This window comes from Pantherophis guttatus, chromosome 3 (assembly GCF_059756535.1).
Source record: "Pantherophis guttatus breed Tessera chromosome 3, ASM5975653v1, whole genome shotgun sequence".
NCBI classification, from domain to species: domain Eukaryota; kingdom Metazoa; phylum Chordata; class Lepidosauria; order Squamata; family Colubridae; genus Pantherophis; species Pantherophis guttatus.
This window is the reverse complement of record NC_142065.1, coordinates 144138941-144159592: the sequence shown is the minus strand read 5'-3', so window position 1 is coordinate 144159592 and position 20652 is coordinate 144138941. Positions and strand designations below refer to the sequence as shown.

Genomic DNA, 20652 nt, shown 5'->3' with positions numbered 1-20652 from the left:
CTACTTACATTTAATCACTCTGTTATATCCTATGATAAGTTCCTAATGGTCTATACATTTTTATATTCACTGAATGGGAAATTTAATCAATTTCATGATAGCATCTATTTATGTAATCAGATTGAAAGTTATTTGTACTGAAAGTATGTCTACGAAAGCTAACGTCTGTAAGACCCAAGCTTTGGTATGCATTTGTGTGTGCGCACGCACACATATTCATACACACACACACACACTCTACAGCAGAGGTCTTCAAACTTGGCAGCTTTAAGACTTGTGGACTTCAACTTCCAGAATTCTCCAGCCAGCTATGCTATGTAATAAATAAGTAAAGTAATATTTCTTTTACCCCATCAGTGAAAAACGGACTTGTTCATAATTTTTACAAGATCCATGGCTTACTGTATTTAGTAAAGTATGCAAGGATTCATGTTACAGTGTATGTAGTGCACATTTTTGTGATTCTTCCCACTCCAAAATTTACACAGCCTTCTCTTTACATTTCTTGAAAATCTTATTTAGTGTGTTTCATTATTTCCACGTCTCTCTGTGTGTGATTTTTTTAAAGCAGTTACAGCAACTGTATAGGTCAACATTTTCTAAATGTCAGCTTGATTCTGCTGCATCCTGTCCTTGTTGTAGAGTCGTGATTCTAAACTGTGATCGATTTCTGGTGGTCCCTGAACTTGGATGGAAGAGAATTACCATTTTATTTTATGCATTGAAGTACATTTTTCTGAGAAGGGTCTTTGTGTTTCATCAGATTCTCAAAGCATCCTGGGGTTCAACAAGATTAAGAACTTCTGTTGTAGAGGACTCTGTGAGATGATTTGTGATCTTCCAGAGCAATGTGAGCAAGCCCTTCACCTAGATTGCGGGGGGGGTGGGGGGTGTCACACTCAATTTCATTGAGGGCTGCATCAGGGTTGTGTTTGACCTTGGGGGGCCGGGGTGGGTGTGGCCAGGGTAGGCGTGGCCAGTTCGACATCACTCATATTAGGGACACCTGTGGTGGCCCGAGCGCTCTGCCACCGAAAACGGGCTCCCGTGATCCGTTTTCGGCTGCCACAGCCACCTGCAATCCTCTGCCAATGAAAATGGAACTCCATGGATCGGTCCTTCACTGTTTCCAAGGTGGCCCTGCAGGCCGGATCTAAGTACTCCGCAGGCCGGATCTAGCCTCCAGGCCTTGAGTTTGACACTCCTGACCTAGATGCTTTCTTCATATTCTCTTTTGAACAATGCAAGACCTGGAATATTTTAACAGAGTAAAACTAATGAGATATACCACATAGTTCAAAAAACAGTAATTGCCATGATGGATTTTCCTGTCCAAGAAAGTCAGCTTGGAAACCCCTTTTTAATATTTAAGAGGTGGTTTTGTTGTATATAGTGGACTTCCTGCTCTTGTGGAGGCATTGCAAAATTGATGGGGATCACATCTCTGAATGAGGAAGGTTACATATAGTTTCTTAGTTTCTGAAATATCCCAAAGTGAAATCCTGCAGCATTTCTTTGTGATGATTTTCTGCTTCTCAGTGAGTATCCTGGACATGATTTAGTGTTGAGATGTTTGTTTGTTTTTCATCTTCTGAAAATTATTTGTTCTTTTGCAAATCCTGGGTTTCCCCAAGATAGCCAATTCTTTCGTGTCATGCATGAGGGTAGTGCTTTGGTTCCACGAACACAGCATCATCACAGCTTAGATTGTAGAAATGTAGGGGTTAACAGAATCTCTCAGATATTTCTTGTCCATGAGTTTGTTTTTTTTTAATGACCCAATTTAACATGAGATGCCAATTTAAGTAATTTTTGCTTAGGGCAAACTCTTAGATGTTTGTATACAATGAGGCAGTTTTTCCAAATTTCATATTGATGCTTTGAGAGTGATCCTTTAACTACCCATTTGTTAAGGAGGATCCAGGAAAGTTACATTTTCTCAGCATGCTGATATTACAGTTAAGAAAATGCATTTACTGACTACTATATTGATTTCAGGACAAAATATAGATTTATCTCTTTTTGTAACAGTGACCCTTTATTCTCTGCTGTTCAAACGAGTGATTGTGATTTCATCTGTGTTTACCCTGAATTTCACTCACATAGGGTGCCCCAAAAATGCAGAATACATACAACACTGTAGGAATCCTTACAATATTTGATTTCTCCGACTTCACAGCACTTAAAATAGCACTTTGCTATTTGTAATAATAGAAATAAGAAATGCTGAGGCTAGTACAGGAAGTCCTCGACTTATGACCAGAATTGAGCCCAAAATTTCTGTTGTTAATAATAATGATAACTTTATTGTCATTGTACGTGTATACACCGTATACCCATACAACGAAATTCACTTAACACCCAAAGACCAGGTCCAACACACATAACAATCCCCAAACACACTCCCACCCACCACAATTCCCCACCCACTTAAGTGAGTTTTGCCCCATTTTATGACCTTTCTTGCCACAGTTGATAAGATAGTAACCCGGCTGTTAAGTGAATCTGGCTTCCCCGTTGCCTGTCAGAAGATTTCAAAAGGGGATCACATGACCTTGGAACTCAGCAACCATCATAAGTATGAACCAGTTGCCAAGCATCTGAATCTTGATCACATGATCGTGGGGATGCTGCAAAGGTCGTAACTGAAAAAGAGTCACAAGTCACTTTTTTCAGTGCTATTGTAACTTTGAATGGTCACTAAATGAATTGTTGTAAGTGGAGGACTACCTGTATCTTAAAGTAAGCATATCTGTGATAGATGAACAGAGCCTCATTGAGCATAGTGGGACTAAATAAGGTTGCCTAGCAACATATGTATACATACATACTCATCCAGTGAGTTTGGGGTTAGTGATTAAGACATCAGGATAGAAATGGAGGGACTGTGACCCTGAGCCAGTCATTTTCTCAGCTCTAGGAAGGAGACCGTAGCAAGCCACTTCAAAAGAAAACTGCAGAACCTAGTCTAGGCAGATGGCAGGAGTCAAAATTGATTCAAGGACACCAGTAGCTTATTTCTTTACTTATTTAAGGTAGACCATTTATATTCCTTGCCTCACCTTGGGTACGTTTGAGATGCCTATCTAAGATTCAGAGATTTGTCTAAGGTCACCCAGCAGCAAGTATGGCTTGGCAGCTATTTGAACCAGTGTGCAACTTGATCTCTTAAATACCATGCTATAGTTCACTCCAAGGGACACGGTGGCTCAGTGGCTAAGATGCTGAGCTTGTCGATCGAAAGGTCAGCAGTTCAGCGGTTCGAATCTCTAGTGCCGTGTAATGGGGTGAGCTCCGGTTATTTGTCCCAGCTTCTGCCAACTTAGCAGTTTGAAAGCATCTAAAAGTGCAAGTAGAAAAATAGGGACCACCTTTGGTGGGAAGGTAACAGTGTTCTGTGCACCTTTTGGCATTGAGTCATGCTGGCCACATGACCACAGAGATGTCTTCGGACAGCGCTGGCTCTTCAGCTTTGAAACGGAGATGAGCACCGCCCCCTAGAGTCGGGAATGACTAGCACATATGTGCGAGGGGAACCTTTATCCTATAGTTCACTCCTTGGATTGAATGCAGACTGACTTATTCACTGGGTCACAGGAAATTTCTCCTGCTGGTCTCTGGGAAGAGTTTGCCAAGCCCTTTGAGAACAAAGGTTGCAAGATAGGTGGAGTCTCACAAGATAACAGGTAAATGCCTCGTAGCACCATCTGGGACTTGTTTTTGCTTATGAGCTAAGTGTGTTGGCAGGATCCTCTGTGGCCTATATTTATTTAAACTATTTGAAAGTTTTACATGGCTGCCCATGCTCCTTCTGGTGAGCTTACTCAAGGAAAGGGCAGAAAACAAGAGTGGATATGAACAAAATGGTAGCTGTGAGGTTTTCCCACAGGAGAACACTGCATGACCAAGGTATTTCCCTAGGTAAAGATCTTGGACATCATTTTTGCCCTTTTGTGCTGTTACAGTCATGGCCGTAAATGTTGGCACCCCTGAAATTTTTCCAGAAAATGAAGTATTTCTCACAGAAAAGTATTGCAGTAACACATGTTTTGCTATACACATGTTTATTCCCTTTGTGTGTATTGGAACAAAACCAAAAAAGGGAGGAAAAAAAGAAAATTGGACATAATGTCACACAAAACTCCAAAAATGGGATGGACAAAATCATTGGCACCCTTTACTTAATATTTGGTTGCACATCCTTTGGAATAAATAACTGAAATCAGTCGCTTCCAATAATCATCAATAAGCTTCTTGCACCTCTCACCCGGAATTTTGGACCACTCTTCCTTTGCAAACTGCTCTAGGTCTCTCTTATTGGAAGGGCGCCTTTTCCCAACAGCAATTTTAAGATCTCTCCACAGTTCAATGGGATTGGGATCTGGACTCATTGCTGGCCACTTCAGAACTCTCCAGCGCTTTGTTGCCATCCATTTCTGGGTGCTTTTTGACGTATGTTTGGGGTCATTGTCTTGCTGGAAGACCCAAGATCTCCGACGCAAACCCAGCTTTCTGACACTGGGCTCTACAGTGCGACCCAAAATCCGTTGGTAATCCTCAGATTTCATGATGCCTTGCACACATTCAAGGCACCCAGTGCCAGAGGCAGCAAAACAACCCCAAAACATCAGTGAACCTCCACCATATTTCACTGTAGGTACTGTGTTCTTTTCTTTGTAGGCCTGATTCCGTTTGCGGTAAACAGTAGAATGATGTGCTTTACCAAAAAGCTCTATCTTGGTCTCATCTGTCCACAAGACATTTGCCCAGAAGGATTTTGGCTTACTCAAGTACATGTTGGCAAACTGTAGTCTTGCTTTTTTATGTCTCTGTGTCAGCAGTGGGGTCCTCCTGGGTCTCCTGCCATAGCGTTTCATTTCATTTAAATGTCGACGGATAGTTCGCGCTGACACTGATGCTCCCTGAGCCTGCAGGACAGCTTGAATTGCTTTGGAACTTGTTTGGGGCTGCTTATCCACCATCCGGACTATCCTGCGTTGGCACCTTTCATCAGTTTTTCTCTTCCGTCCACGCCCAGGGAGATTAGCTACAGTGCCATGGGTTGCAAACTTCTTGATAATGTTGCGCACTGTGGACAAAGGCAAATCTAGATCTCTGGAGATGGACTTGTAACCTTGAGATTGATGATATTTTTCCACAATTTTGGTTCTCAAGTCCTCAGACAGTTCTCTTCTCCTCTTTCTGTTGTCCATGCTTAGTGTGGCACACACAGACACACAATGCAAAGACTAAGTGAATGACTCTCCTTTTTATCTGCTTTCAGGTGTGAGTTTTATATTGCCCACACCTGTTACTTGCCCCAGGTGAGTTTAAAGGAGCATCACATGCTTGAAACAATCTTATTTATCCACAATTTTGAAAGGGTGCCAATGATTTTGTCCAGCCCATTTTTGGAGTTTTGTGTGACATTATGTCCAATTTGCTTTTTTTCCTCCCTTTTTTGGTTTTGTTCCAATACACACAAAGGGAATAAACATGTGTATAGCAAAACATGTGTTACTGCAATACTTTTCTGTGAAAAATACTTCATTTTCTGGGAAAATTTCAGGGGCCAACATTTACGGCCATGACTGTATTTATAAAAATTACTATGGATGAGTTTTAAGTGAATTTATGTTGCCTGTTGTCTTTCCTGTCAAATTCTCACAGAACCCCAGGGTTTCTTTGGAGCGTCAGCCTCCAAGAAATGCTAATCTTTTAATGGACGTTTTTAGTTTTATGTATTGTAAGCTACCCAGTATCCTATCAGTAGGCAATATTTAAATGGTAATAAATCAGTAACGAATACCATTATCTCAGAAAATTCTAGTACAGTATAGTAGAATAAATCAGATATTTGGAATATTTCCTGGTTAAGTTATAACTAAGTTACTTTCCCCTTCTTCCTTATCCTTGAAGCTAAGGCATATTTCTACTCTCTTATCAGAAGAAATTTAGCAACAAATACCTCACATATTTTTATCTTCTGATTCCATAACTGTAAATGCCAAAGTTAAGGCCTGCCCTTTTTTTCCCCCCCATTACACACTGACCTGGGGGTAAGTCCCAATAAATGCATTGGAATGCATTTGTCTGTGCCAGTTAAACTTATAATTGCACAAAGTCAACGTTCCTAACTGGATTAAGTTACTAGTTCACAATGTTTCTGTGAGGCTGATGGTTCAAAATAAATGCTTCTTATCTGTGTTTTTGAATGGCTTCCTCTTCTTGTTCTTCTGTGGTCAGGGCCAATTATTTACCTCAAACCCTGGTATCTTTAATTAAGAGTCCTGCTCTGATGGAACTATCACTCTGAGAAAGGAGCGATGAAATCCCACCGCTGCACTGATAATATGCGGAGATGGCAAATCGTTAGTACAGTTAATAGACTTACATTATAGCCCAGTGATGGATAACCTTTTTGCCATTGGTGCCAAAAACGGGGGGAGCGCAGGGGGCGCATGTGCCCATACCCATAATGCAATGCCCCCCACACCCCTCCCCCCGCACATGCATGTGTGACCCCCCAACCTCCCCCATGCATGTGCATGTGACCCCCGTGCTCCCCCCACCCCCGCACATGCGCGTGTGATCCCCCCGCACTCCCCTTTCCCCCACGCAAGCGCATGACCCCCTGTGCTCCCCATTCCCCCACACATGTACGTGTGACCCCCCCACGCTCCCCCAGCCCCCTCCGTGCATGTGCGCATTACCCCCCCATGGACTGTTTTGGGCCTGGCAAGCCTCCCTAAAGCCTTCTGGGACCAAAAATAGGCTACTGGGGGGGGCGCCACACACCCCTGCAGCATGTTTTGGGCCTGGCAGGCCTCCTTGAAGCCTCTTGGGACCAAAAACAGGCTGCGGGGGAGGGGGGTGCCGTACCTCCCTGCAGCCCGTTTTGGCACAGGGGGCGCCCGTTCCCCCCTGCACTCCCCCCACTCCCTGCACATGTACGCAAAACCCCCTTCCATCCCTGCAGATGTGCGTAAGACCCCCAGAGCATGCGCATGCATCTCCCACATGCGCCCGGCCCCCACACCAGAGACCCAAAAATCAGCTGGCTGGTGGGAGGTGCACGCGCATGTGTGGTGGAGCTGAGCTGGGCGACGGCTTGCGTGCCCGCAGAGAGGACTCCATGTGCCACCGGTTCGCCATCACGGTTATAGCCAGTTCTTAAACTGGGATTTTTACTTGGAAGTCATTTCATGAATGTGTAATTTGATAGGTGTTCTTTCTCTCCCCTCCCAAAAAACCCCCAAAAAAACCTATAATGTAGCATAATAGAGCAGTGTGTGTTTTCAGGGCGCTGGATTGTCACGTTGCAATTACGGTAAATTTACATTTTAGCGTGGTACTTGTATATAGAGGTTTTGAGGACAGGCAGTAATTTTGATCTTCCAAAGAACTCCCAATGAGGACCTAAATTTAGAACATACTTAAACCAGTGCTTTTTCTCCAACACATCTTTTTACCTTTTTTTTTTTCTGACCGCTTGGCTGTGGTCTTTTGAAAAGTTGGCTGTGCTTATTCCTCGTACAAAGCCTACACGCAAGCTATATTCATTTATTGCAAGAATGCCAGACTCCTAGCATTAATGCAGCTTTTCTCTTTTAGAGACATCCTAGCACTCTAAAGGCTGCTTTCTTGGTTAAAAACAACCTTCTCCATAATAGCTTTGCACATCTATTGAGACTGCAAAAAGCAGAAGGAAAATCCTCATTTCCACTACCAATGTATGAATTGTATTCGTTCCTTTATCTAGCCTCTAGATCAGAGAGTGCTAGAAACAGGGAGACCATGGGTTCTAGTCCCATTTTGGGCACAAAGCCAGCTGGGTGACCTTGCGCCAGTCATACCCTCTTAGTCCTAAGTAGCAGGCAATGGCAAACCACTTCTGAAATCGGGCCAAGAAAAGTGCAGGGACTTATCCTGACAGTCACAAAGAATCAGCATTGACTCAAAGGGACGTACGGTACAAACAAATGAGCATCAACACGATTTCCATACTTAGCCTCTTTTTTAGGTTTTTTTTTAAGCGCCCAGTGGTACTATATTTATCATCCCAATTTTGTGTCTAACTTAATTGTGCTTTCTCGGTAAGCAATTATGTTGTTAAGGTAAGGTAAAGTACAATATTAAGGGTAAGGTAGATAGGCAAGATATACCGGTATTTCTAGAGCAGGAAAGGTGTCAGATGAGAACAGGGATATATAATATGTTAAATATAATCCAAACTCTTTGTTTCATTTCATTACACGTTCTGTCCTCAGCACAATTGCTTCTCGCCCAATTATTCTTCCTTTGTGCTCCTTTCCCTCTTTCTCCTACTTAAATGTTTCCTGTGGAACAATCACAGTTGTTTGATGGCTGATTTACAAAGTGTTGTTGCAGCAAACAATTGTCTTGTCTTGTAGTTTATGGACAATGGAAGGGCAAAGGTAAATTTTGTAGTGATCTACTGTATGTTTTTGTTCTAGCAGGTAGTCTTAGGGTGGATCCCTTGTCAATTAAGGATACTGCATCCCATTTTGGTTACCACAAAAAAGATGTTGAGACTCTAAAAAGAGTGGAGAGAAGAGCAACAAAAATGATTAGTGTCCTGGAGACTAAAACATGATGAACAGCTGCAGGAACTGGGTTTGTCTAATGTCTAATGAAGAGATGGACTAGGGGTGACATGATAGAAGTCTTTCAATATTTGAGGGTCTGTCACAGAGAAGAGGGGGTAAATCTATTCTCCAAAGCACCTTGAGGGCAAGACAAGAAATAATGGAGAGATCAAGGAGAGCTCCAACCTAGATCTGTGGAGAAATTTCCCAACGATGGGGATAAAGTGGGATGAATTGCTTCCATAAGTTGTGGATGCTCCATCACTGGTGGTTTTTAAGAAGAGATTGGACAGCCATTTGTCTGGTATAAGGTCTCCTGCCTGAGCAGGGGGTTGGACTAGAAGAGCTCCAAGATCCCTTCCAACTCTTGTTATTCTACATTCTGTAAGCAAGTAATGAAATATCCACAAGCAAGCAACCAAGCTCAGAGAGCACCAAAGACTTCACAGTTATTGAAAACTATCCAATTCTAGCTAATTTGACAAACCATGACCTAAGGACGATAATATGACTTCTGCCGCTGCTTAAGCCAGACCTGTAAAATATTAAGATAACCCAAGTGCACCTCTTTGAATGTAAAACATGTGATGCAAAATAGAAGCTATAATTAAAACAATCAAACCATCTAATGTTGAAGGAAACCTATTTTTGGTTATTGATTCATTCCAGAATGGACAATAGGGCAGATCAGCAACTCTAAATAACTTTTTGTGAACCTGTGGCTGTGATGCTTCTGAACTATATATATTTCTGTCTTGTTAAAGTAGTCTCTAGCTTTCTATTTCTCTTTTACAGTAGGTAGAACTGCAACATGGCTTTTAATCCTAGAGGACAGACCCAAACAGAAGAGTACAAAAAGGTCACAATGCACATAAAAAAAAGGATAGGATTTTTTTGGCCATTGTCTTTTTTTTTACCCTTCCTATGAATACTCCTGAATCCAAGCAAGACTTGAGTAATTGGGTGTGAAGCAGTGTTTACTCGTGTTCCTGTGGTTTAAATCAAGAAATGCACTCAGATAATGAGCATTGTTCACTGCCTATTCCAAGTTGAGTCTTGAATCGGGTACTTTTCAATAGGTTTCCCAATATTTTCAGCATCTGCATTTGTTTACTGTAGGCCTATTCAAAATATAAATGTTGAATGTAGAAAATCTTCAAATATGACAAGTTTTTGGAAGAACCTTTCATCCTTGTCAGATCTCAGTAAAAAGTACTATATTTTTAAGAACCAGTAGTTTATGGTAATTGCTTTGTGATGGCACTTTTCTCTTGTCCACTGCAGTGGATAAGATGAATGGCTTTTGTGCAGCTGCCTATATATCTCTGTTATTTTATTGTCTTGAAATATTCTTCCCAGCCATCTTATTGAAATTATATTCACCACAAATGGTAAATTTTGTTGCTGTTAAAAGCTCCAGAACGCTGAAAATGCCATTCTGCATTCACCACCAGACACTGGATTATATGGAATGGAGCAAGAATTCATTGGCATTTGGGGTGGTTTTTAATTTTTTCACTTCCAACATTCCTTTATTCAGACTAGGAAGAAACACATACATTTTGCAAAAAGCACATTTCCTTTCTGAGATGGTTCCATAAAGAATAAAGAATAGAAGGAATTGAATGTAGATTTATGACAGTTTTCCTGGGATTTCTGTTTTTATGGAGAGGATGTGCAGATGGATGCTGGCTACCATATATCCTGATTGATTGATTAATTATATGCCATCAGGTAGTTTTTCAACTCCTAGCAATCACATAAATAGATTTTATCCATGATTCTGAATTGATATCTTTGTCATTGTCTAAGTGATCATCTGCTTCAAGCATCTTCCTTTATTGCTGCTGCCCAATTTGGGGCCTGCTTGCTTTAATTGAGCAGTTGGGATGTCCTTCACACCTAGGGTCATCTTGTTAGGAATATACACTCTTTGCATACACTAGCAATGTTCTTCACTCATTCCCCCCAGGAACAGCCTCCCACCAAAATGAGGCAGCAATATTATGAGGAACATAATATTTTTAGTAATGACCGTTTACCCATCATAAACTGTCTTGGATTCCTGGTTATTGCATTTTGCCATTATGCAAATGACAACTTGGTATACACCCTGTTTCAGTGATTATTAGGCTTTAAAAAAACTCTGATGCATCTTGCATGTATTTCTAAATCTAGAAACACAACTGGCAAGTTAGAAATTAGACCTTGGAATTAGGTGATGATGCTGACTGGTGTGGGTTGACATGTCAAGGCCCTGCTGAAAGACTGTGCACTCAAATATTTGGGTTGAAAGCATCCTTCTGCCTTTTCAGTGCTGAAGCTTTGTGGTCAGGGAAGTTCTATCAGGTACTATGTTATGAACTGTAACAACAATTTATATTATTCGGAATGACAGAATGTCAAAAGGGTAGGTTATCTTAGTAAATTAGTTTGCCCAATCAATAAGTAATATGAAATGGCAACCGACTTCAGTTTTGCTTCAGCTGGTTTATAGCCACTGAAAAACAAGAGAATATGTAGGAATCACAATCTTGGGGACTATACTATTATGGGATATGCAATGCATAATAATAAATAGTTACCCAGAGGTAGCTGCCAAGTTTAATGAGCATTCCTTCCAGTGTATGTATACACCTCCTGTGTCTTGAGCAGTGGCTATCTTGATTATACTGAAGCGTTAAACATTCACGCATTGATCCGATGAGTCAGAAGTATTTTTGAATCTAATCTATGAAATTAATAAAGTAGTTATATACATACAGATTTAGATCTAGATTCTCTGCATCAGTTCTTGGCAGTATCAAGGGGCTAGATCTGCAGTTTTTAAACCATAGGTCATGAATCAAGAAGAGATTTGAAGGAGATCAACATCATTTATTGTTTCTGGGGGTCCCAACACTACAGTTGGGAGTGTCATGGAGAGGATTGTTCTCACACAGTTTGTTATTTTAAAGGTTCCCTGCACCATAAAATGTAAAGACCCCTGGGCTAGTGAAATTGACAAGAAAGAAAAAAAGGGTCAGGTATGGATAAAAGGTAGATGGGAAAAAATAAGAGTTAATAGTATGAATAGTGATATGAGTAATGACATGAATATATGGCAAAATTACCTTCCTCTTTTCACATTTCCATGGCAACAAAGCTATAAAATAAAGAGATGAGAATTTTGTTTAGAATGCACGAGCAGATTCAGTAATGAAGCTCATGCTAATTAAAGCTTCTCTGGAGTGTATGAATCAAAGTTTGGGTGCTACCGCAGAAAAGTCCTAGTTTCAATAAAATCCACGTCTGATAGCTCTTTGAAGTTATGCTTATAAAGAGATAACGACCTGGTTCCTGCTTTACTGAAGCCTGCAACATATTTCTCCACCTTAGATTCATGCATGTAAAGGTATTATGTTTTGAGATGTTTCTAAATCTCGAAACTTCTGGGTTGACTATTCTATAAATAGGTAAGGATGACTTCGATAGTTTCCTCCAGGAAGGTGCTACATCTGGACAGAGGAACCTTTGAATCATTGGCTCATGCAGACCAAGTCAGTGAGGAAGATTGGAGGAATTAGGAATGTTTCGTCTGGAATTAGGATTGATGAGGTGTGAGATGTCAGCTGTCTTCATACATTCGAAGAGCTGTCATTTATATTAGTGATGTACATCTTGCATCTGTGGCCTGTAAATACATGGAAAGTGTAACTGCAAGCTTTTAATGGCTTGGGTGATCCTAGCCATCAAAAAATCACCTAGGCTTGAAAAATAATTAAGCACAAATAGAGAAAAAACTCAACTCTTGGGTTCAGATTATAAGGAAAAAAAGGGTAACAAAACATTCAGGAAGTATTTCCTGACAGTGCAGCATACTGTTGAGAAGGGAACTGGCTGTCTTGGAAGCTGATTAAATGTCCTCCTTTATGTTTTCAAGCCAAAGTTCAGGCCAGGTTATTGGTAGCGTTTTAATGGGGTTTTTTTTCCTGCCTGGAGGTGGACTAGCTGACTTTGGAGGTACCTTTCAAATCTATGGTTCTAATTGACGTAAGTATTTTATAGCAACAGTTTTGATTGCTACGCATTTCACAATGGCCAGGGGAATTCACAGTAGATTCCTAGAAGCTCAGCCCTCTGATCCTAGTAACCTCAAGCTGGACAATTCCAAAGTTGCTTTTCCAAAAGGCAATTGGATTTTCTTGGTTTTTTCCTGAACTAAAGTAGTTTCTTGGATGAGAAGTGAAATATTTTCAAGGAGAAACTCAAGGAAGTCCAGTTGCCTTTACGAAAAGCACCTTTGAGAGAACTGACCTGGATGATTGAGAATCTCCTTAGACTTCCATCTGGGCAAGCCTCCATCCAAGCTAATGATCTGCTTTTAAGAATGTGAGCAAATATAGTTTACATGTAATTACTGTCCAGAATTACTGCCCACCCCATGTATATAAAGCAATGGTGCATTTATTTAAAAACAAAGATGTTGGTATCTGCTCATGAATCTGTTCCTCCAGATGAATCCATAAAAAGCCTTTTTTCATGGCTTTACTTTTTCAAAACATTCTACATAGTAGCTGAAGCGTCAATTAACAATTGAGCTCTTTTCACTTAAAAAGTGTAAATGTAAGATTTCACACTCCTTTGGTGGTGAGAATAGCAGAGCACAGAATGCCTGGCATTCTTACCAATGGGACTGCCTGACCTGACATTCTTGGGAATATTTTTTATCCCAAAGAGTATAAAAAAAATAAAGGAGAAGAAACACAAAGACCTATCTAAATCAAATTAGTACTATAGTACCAATAGTAATAGGTGCCTTGGGTACAATTCTAAAACATCTGGACCCCACTTGAGCATTGATAAAACCACCATCAGTCAATTGTAAAAGGCAACTTCACTTGGAACAGCTTACATTCTGCAACAATACCTTCAACACCATCAAACAACATCTGACTATCCCAGATCCTTGGGAAGGACTCAATAAAAATATCAAAGACAGTCTAAACATCTGGCGACCATCTACCGGTATAATAATGAAACATTAGCTATCCTGAGGGCACCATTCAAACAGCAAGAGGCCTGCTTTAGGAGCACTTGAGTCAGACATTTGGGGTTGTCTTCCTGGGTAAACGAGGATTGGTGAGGGTGCTGGGAGCAGTCTAGAAAAAGGGAGATATTGCGAAGCTAATACACTGTCACACTCAAGATGCATCTCAGAATTATTGAGATTGGCTTATGGATGAGTTTTGAGCCTGATGATAGGACTCTGAATGTTTGTATATTGTAGCTGTGGTGCCTTCAAAATCTGGTAAATAAGCATTGCTTGCAAAAGGAGCTATTAATTAGTAAGATTGATCACTGTCTATCTTCAAACATTTTAAAAGTTAAGACTAGCCTTTTCCAACTTGATACTCTCTAAGTAGGAAGTAACTTCAAGTCAGCACATTTCTAGGCTGTAGGGCCATTCTTCCTGGAGACTCTGGTAGTTACAGTGCCATGCATGTCAGAAAGCAGCAGGTTAGGAAATAGGGAATTAGGACATTGAAATAATGTCTTTTTAGTAAGATAAAGTAGAGAGGCATTGGATAGAAGAATTTCCGAGTGAAAGATTGGAAATTAACTCTGGCTTTTCACTCTGCCCAAATAACTGGAACAGAGTCTGTTACTTTGTAGTAATTGATAAAATAATGTTCCAAATAATATTTCTAAATAATGAAAACAATTTGATATTCATAATCTGGTACTGTTTGTACCTGATGGGAAGAGAACAATTAAATAGTAATCATCATCTTGATATTTAGATTTGATCCCTATATTGAACACAACAGCTCCATTTCATTACCTATATGGACTATTTCATATATGGACAGGCAAGGACCACCAGGCATAGATTAGCTCATGCATCCTTTAGGATAGCTTCTTTGACATTAGAAACCCTTATTTTAAAACTGCACGTACATTCTTTGCCCTTTTGCCTGACCCTTCCCTATCGTATTCACTTTATTACTTTATTCACCTGGATAGCATTGATGTCAAGTTGCGACTTTGGCCAATACTTATATTTTATTTGGTCTTTCATGGTAATACTCCAGTTGAGACTAAGATCTTTTTGCAATCTATTCTCTGACAGCCCCAAGATGTGGATCAGAAATCAAGTCCACATTAAAACTCAAATTATTTTTTACTATGATTGGCCATGGTATCAGAATCTTGCAAATATGATTATCCTTTACCTCCTCTCTTTGTTATACTCATGTGAATTAGGGGAGTGTCTTTGATATTTATTCATACTTTCTTCATTGTTTGGGCATAAGCTATGTTTCCCTTCCTATTGGTTTGATAATAAATCTCTCCTCTTCATCAAGGCCATCTCTATATCCTCCATCTTGTAGGAGATCAGTAAAGTAGAGGTATGTAATTTTGGGGGCACTACCAGGCAGGGTGGATAAAAATCAATGATTTTTTTTAAAATAAAAAAAATGGATTTTTAAATTTTAAATCGGATTTTTTTATTTTTATCAAATTTATTTTAATAAAATGCTTTTGGAGTAACTAAAGATAGTTTTCTATTTAAGGTACATTAATAATTTAGTTTATTTAGCATGAAATGGAGCTTAGTTATGTAGCATGAGGCTGTATATTCTGCAATATTGGGACTGTCAGTGAGTCAGCAGTGGGTCAGAAGAGGAGCCGCTGCAGGACAGAGATGACAGTTGCTCTTTAAAAATTATGATTTAAATCGACTTGATTTAAATCAAATCCACCCTGCCACCAGATATACCTATTGTCAGGTAAATGTACAATGTGCCCTGCCTACTTAGATTAGATTTGAATCAGTAGTGGGGTCCACTTACCTTCGCTACCGGTTTGGAACTGTGAGCGTGTGTGTGTGTGCGCTCGCTTCGCTTGCGTGTGGCACTTCTGCACATGCGCAGAATGTTCATGATGATGGGCAGAGCCTCCTGCTGCCGCTACTACCAGTTCCCCCAAACCAGGGCAAACCGGTACAAACCCACCACTGATTTGAATGCTGTTTTTATGACACCTTTAAAGGTAGTCCATTGCTGAGCTGAATTTCCTTATTTGTGAACTGATCTCTGAGTGAGATCTTTAGGGTTCATCTTTCCATTGCACACTGTATGACACCCAAGTTTTTCTGTTTCACACCCTTCACATTATGGCTAGAAAACCCATGGTGTTGAAGGTGCTTGCTGTTACCCTGGCATTGCCCATTTGTTGGAGTATTGTTTTTACACAATTAAAGCTGAGCCATGCTGCTGTTCTATGCAATATTTCTTTGTCAATTTTGTGTACGGTATCGATTTTATGGTCAAGATAGATGTAAAAATTTACCTCTTCTATCTGCTTCTTTCCAAGTTTCATTTCATGGTATTGGCAGAATGAGTTGCAGATACATTGCTATGGCAGATAGTCCTTCACTTATCATCATTCATTCAGCAACTGTTTGAAGTTACAACAGTGCTAAATCAATTGTGATTATGGACTGGACAGTCTGGCTGTCCCAGCACCCCTGCAGTCCCAGCACCCCTTACAGTCTAGGTCCTTGATAACCAGCTCACACATGTGACAGGCTGCAGTGTCCCATGATCTCATGATCACCATTTGCGACCTTCCCTGCTGCTTCCCCAGACCATAAATAGGGAAGTCAGCAGAGAAGGTCACAAGTCTTTCTCATTTGTGTACCTTCCCTTTTGTGCTTTCACCACACTGGCCATATGTGTACCCTTCCTCACCTTTCCCTTGCACCTTCCCCACCTGACAGCAGCCACCTTATCTGCCTCTGCTTGCTTGTGAGTCACCTGGGAATTGCAATTTCCTGCTAGCTTCCCCACTGACTTGGCTGTCAGTGGGAAGCCAGGAGGAAGTTATCTTCCCTAGCAACTGTGGGATTTGGTTAACCATAGCAACTGGAACTTCAGGGAATGCCATCACTAAGCGATGCAGTTGTGCTATAACTCAGTGGAGCAGCGCATGTGCAGAAGTTACAACAGTGTTCTGATCTGTCTAGAGGACAAAAAACTGCTCGTCTTTTGCACATGGCTTGAATCCTCTCTGCAAAATCTCTGTTGATGAACTTCCTTCATGAAGAAAACTTTGGTTAGATTGTTCTTGCCATGAAAGAAGCCTTTGTGGAGAAATCTAGGAAACCCAGTTTGTCGTGGTATAGCCACACTGTCTCCTGATGCAGCAGCGAACATGCCTGCTAGCTAGCAGATGTGCCACGGAAATATTATCTCAACAAAGGGATCAGATGCTGGTGCTCTTGTCTATATTCCTGTCTGCCCATTTTGTCTGACAGACCTTCTCTAAACAGTTCATTGAAGAGATTTGGATAATGGGGCAGTTTGTTACATTTGTTTATTGTGCTGGTTTGGTTGAACAGCTTTCTTGAGTCGTGCAATGAAGATTTTTCGTAGCAGGATCTCAAGCACCCCATTCTCCAAAAAATAGTAATGGGTTTTTAAATGAGCAATTGTTTTTATTGGCATTTAATGAAAGATAGGGCAGAATTGGTATCTAGTTTGGTTGGCATTGATGCTATGTAAAATTCATTGCAGCAAATTTTGCCTGAGATTTCTGCTTGTGTTAGTTAATCTAGTTAATTTCCTTTCCTTTCTGCCTCCGTCCTCTTGTGACGTGGGAACACTGAAAATAGTTCCTATCAAATTGACTATTGGTTGTCTGAAGTTCTATCCCTTGCTGCTTAGCCTAAAACCATTACTAAACCACTAGGATTTGGGGGGAGTCCTGAAGGAACTATCATTAAACAACTGCACTTAAATATGTCTTTTCAGTCTGAACTGACTGTTCTGAAAGAGCTTCCAGGATTAAAAAAATATAGATAGAAATCTTCTTGAATGCAATTGTGATTAAACTGAAGATTTGTTTGAGTTAAATATTTGATCAAAGAAATGCTTTTAGATTGCTTCCTTTTAGATACTGTAATCTTTATTTAAATGGCTCAGAGATGTGAAACTATCTTTAAAAATCCTTAAGTAGTTAACAGTACAAACTGAAATTCTTCCCATTTTTTTCAAGGTGAAGACTAGCTATAGAAGATGCCAGAAAGGACATTTTATCCAGTCATTTCATGTTACTGGATATATATACAAGCTTCCCAGAACTCTCTTAACAGCTTAACAATAATTCTTCCTTCTCTGATTACAGATGATCTGGCGAAACCTCTGCTAATACTTGCTCTGAATACAGAAAAATAATACGGTTGTTTACCATTCACTTACATGACCTTAGATATCGACCTCCACCGAAGAACAAAAAAATGAGTTCCGGGTGCTGTTTTAAAGAGTCATTAGAATATTTTCTTATGGGAAATAGAAAAAAGAAAAAGAAAAGGGCAAACAGAGTGATGGAAATAAACCAATAAACTAGTTCAATAGACAAAGGAGACACTTCTTTTTGGCACAAGTTAGTGCCAAAAGCAGACAATGTTAGTAAATACATTGTCTGCTTTTAAAAATTAGACAGATTTATTATTGATATATTTACCACAGAAGATCTCCATATTCAGAGAATATATCTCAAAACTCTCAAAACGCTGCCAGAGGGGGAAGGAAGAGTGAAATGACTAGAATTGTAAAATCTTATAATGGTCTGGTTATCAGCTTCTGTAAATTTTTAACCAGCTGCTTCTAGGGAAAAATCTTAATTCAGTAAGAAATAACAATTCTTAGCCTTTGGTAAACATGACAACACCAAGATAAAATTATTGATAGTCACTGTAGTCAACATACGGGTAGTCCTTGACTTACAACCACAACTGAATCCAAAATTTATGTTGTTAAGCAAGAAAGTTGTTAAGTGAGTTTTGCACCATTTTACAGCCCTTTCCACAGGTATTAAATGAATAACTGCAGTTGTTAAGTTAGTAACATGGTTGTTAAGTGAATCTGGCTTCCCCATTAATTTTGTTTATCAGAAGGTCACAAAAGGTGAACACATGACTCCAGGAGACTGCAACCATCATAAATATATGCCACTTGCCAAGAGTCCGAATTTTGATCATGGGGATGCTGCAGTGGTCATAAGTGTGAAAAATGGTGAAAAACTTTTTTCAGTGCCATTATAATTTCGAATGGTCATTAAGTGAATGGTTTTAAATAGAGGACTACCTGTACTAGATAGTTTTATGTGATTTTTTGCTCCAAGTATATGAAAATAACCCTATCCCTTTTAAATGCATCATCTTTCCTTTCTTTTTTTTGTTTCTTTTAGTGGGATCTGGTCTGTGACTCTGCCTGGAAAGTTCACATTGCGAAGTTTTCTCTGCTTGTAGGATTAATCTTTGGCTACCTAATAACAGGATGTATAGCTGATTGGTAAGTTTAACTAAAACCACTGCAAAATTGCTCTCCATGAGGAAATGACATTTTCTCACCTCCGATGATGTTTGAATTTTTTCCATACGTTTCCATTTCAATGCACAAAACCCCAATATTTCATACCCACAATGGAGGAATGGATTCTAAATGTAGTAGAATTAGCAGAAATGAGAAAAACCTACCTGTCTTGTTCAGGATAAAACCACAAGTGCTTTTATAAAAGACTGAAAAATGTTTATGGACTTTTTGCTGAAAAGGGGAAAAAAGTGAAATGGTGATTTTTGTATTTTCTGATTGGAAAAAAAAGGGTTGAACATGCGATGGAATTTCTGCAATATAATTTTAAAGAGGGACAAGGGATAATAAATTCATTTGCAATTGTGAATAAGATCAAAAGTCACTTCTTTATCTTTTTCTTTTCATTCTCTAATTGGTTCTGCACATTTTTTCTAACTGGTTTATATATTTTTACATCTAACTTTTATTAATATAAACAACTTCAATAAAGTTTATGCACACATACACAAGCATAGTATTTCACAAATGATTTGCCATTTATTGATATTGTTGCTGTGCTAAATAAAGTAATTTTAAAAAATAAAAGAAGCCATTTGAGACAATAGGGATGGCTTGAATTAAAGCTATTTTCAGCTCCATTTTATGTTTAAATTCAGCTTCCAGTATCTCCCAGGTAGTTTAGAGAAAATGACAATACTTCTTACCTAAAATATTCTATCCCTCTATGGAATTTTAATGCAGCTAGGTATTTATTTCACTATAGCCACTGAGTTCATTGCTACTAAGAAAAGAACTAGGAATTTGTAGGAGTTGAACTAGGAATTGTAGATAAAATTTGTCAGATGTAAATGCCTTATTCTCTAATGTGTAAATAATATATGAACGGGGTATCAGGGGTTAACTTATTCTTCACTTCTTAATGTATTCATAATTCACCACTCCCACTTATAGCTCCACCCATTGTATATATAAGGAGCCACCTACACCCTTTTCCTTGCTTCTATCTGTGAATATTCAGTGAATATAGAATGCCTATTGTAAATAAAAGGAAATATATTTAAACCTTTAACTCTTACTAATATTATTGAGTCTGATCCTGAAAATATTGCAACAAAATTGAAAAGCAATATCTAATAATAAAGACTTAAAGAAGGGATTACTTTCATTCTTAAATTTAGAAAAGCACACAATAGAAATCTTTCATTCTATGGACATAATATATATATTTCAGCCATTACTTGTTTGGGAACGCAGAGAGAGTTGTACATTCATACATGTGTCCATGCAATTCAAACAGCTTTTATACCATAGGCTGCTATGTAATCAAGTGCATTCCGGATTGACATTTGCAGCTCCTAATGCCAGGAGTCCTACCTGGGCAAAAAATTGCCAGCACCAGCTTCACGTATTTCCATTTGCCTTGATGTCATAACTTGAAATTTCCCCAGATAGGTTTTTATAATTGATAATTTGGTCAAGCAGCTTTTCAGTGAGCTTGTTTTGATCAAGAATTTAATGGGAAAGGGAGGGAAGGAAAGAAGTATGAGTGTACTATTAACTGAAGCCAAACAAATGTGCCTTATACTTATCTTATTTACTCAGAATTATATATTCATCAGCAATCATCAGGAAATCATCCAAATAAGATGCTTGTATTTTCTTCAGGTTTTATAGGATTAATA

The 20652-nt window shown here is 39.4% G+C and overlaps 1 protein-coding gene across 2 annotated transcripts in view; it reads left to right on the top strand.

Annotated features, from left to right (window-relative positions):
• SLC22A23 (solute carrier family 22 member 23) overlaps positions 1-20652 on the top strand; it is a 98634-nt gene that overhangs the window by 9869 nt on the left and 68113 nt on the right. For both annotated transcript variants that reach the window (XM_034429079.3, XM_034429078.3), the window contains exon 2: positions 18846-18949. In XM_034429079.3, the coding sequence (XP_034284970.1) occupies positions 18846-18949 (104 nt within the window). The remainder of the gene's footprint in view (positions 1-18845; positions 18950-20652) is intronic.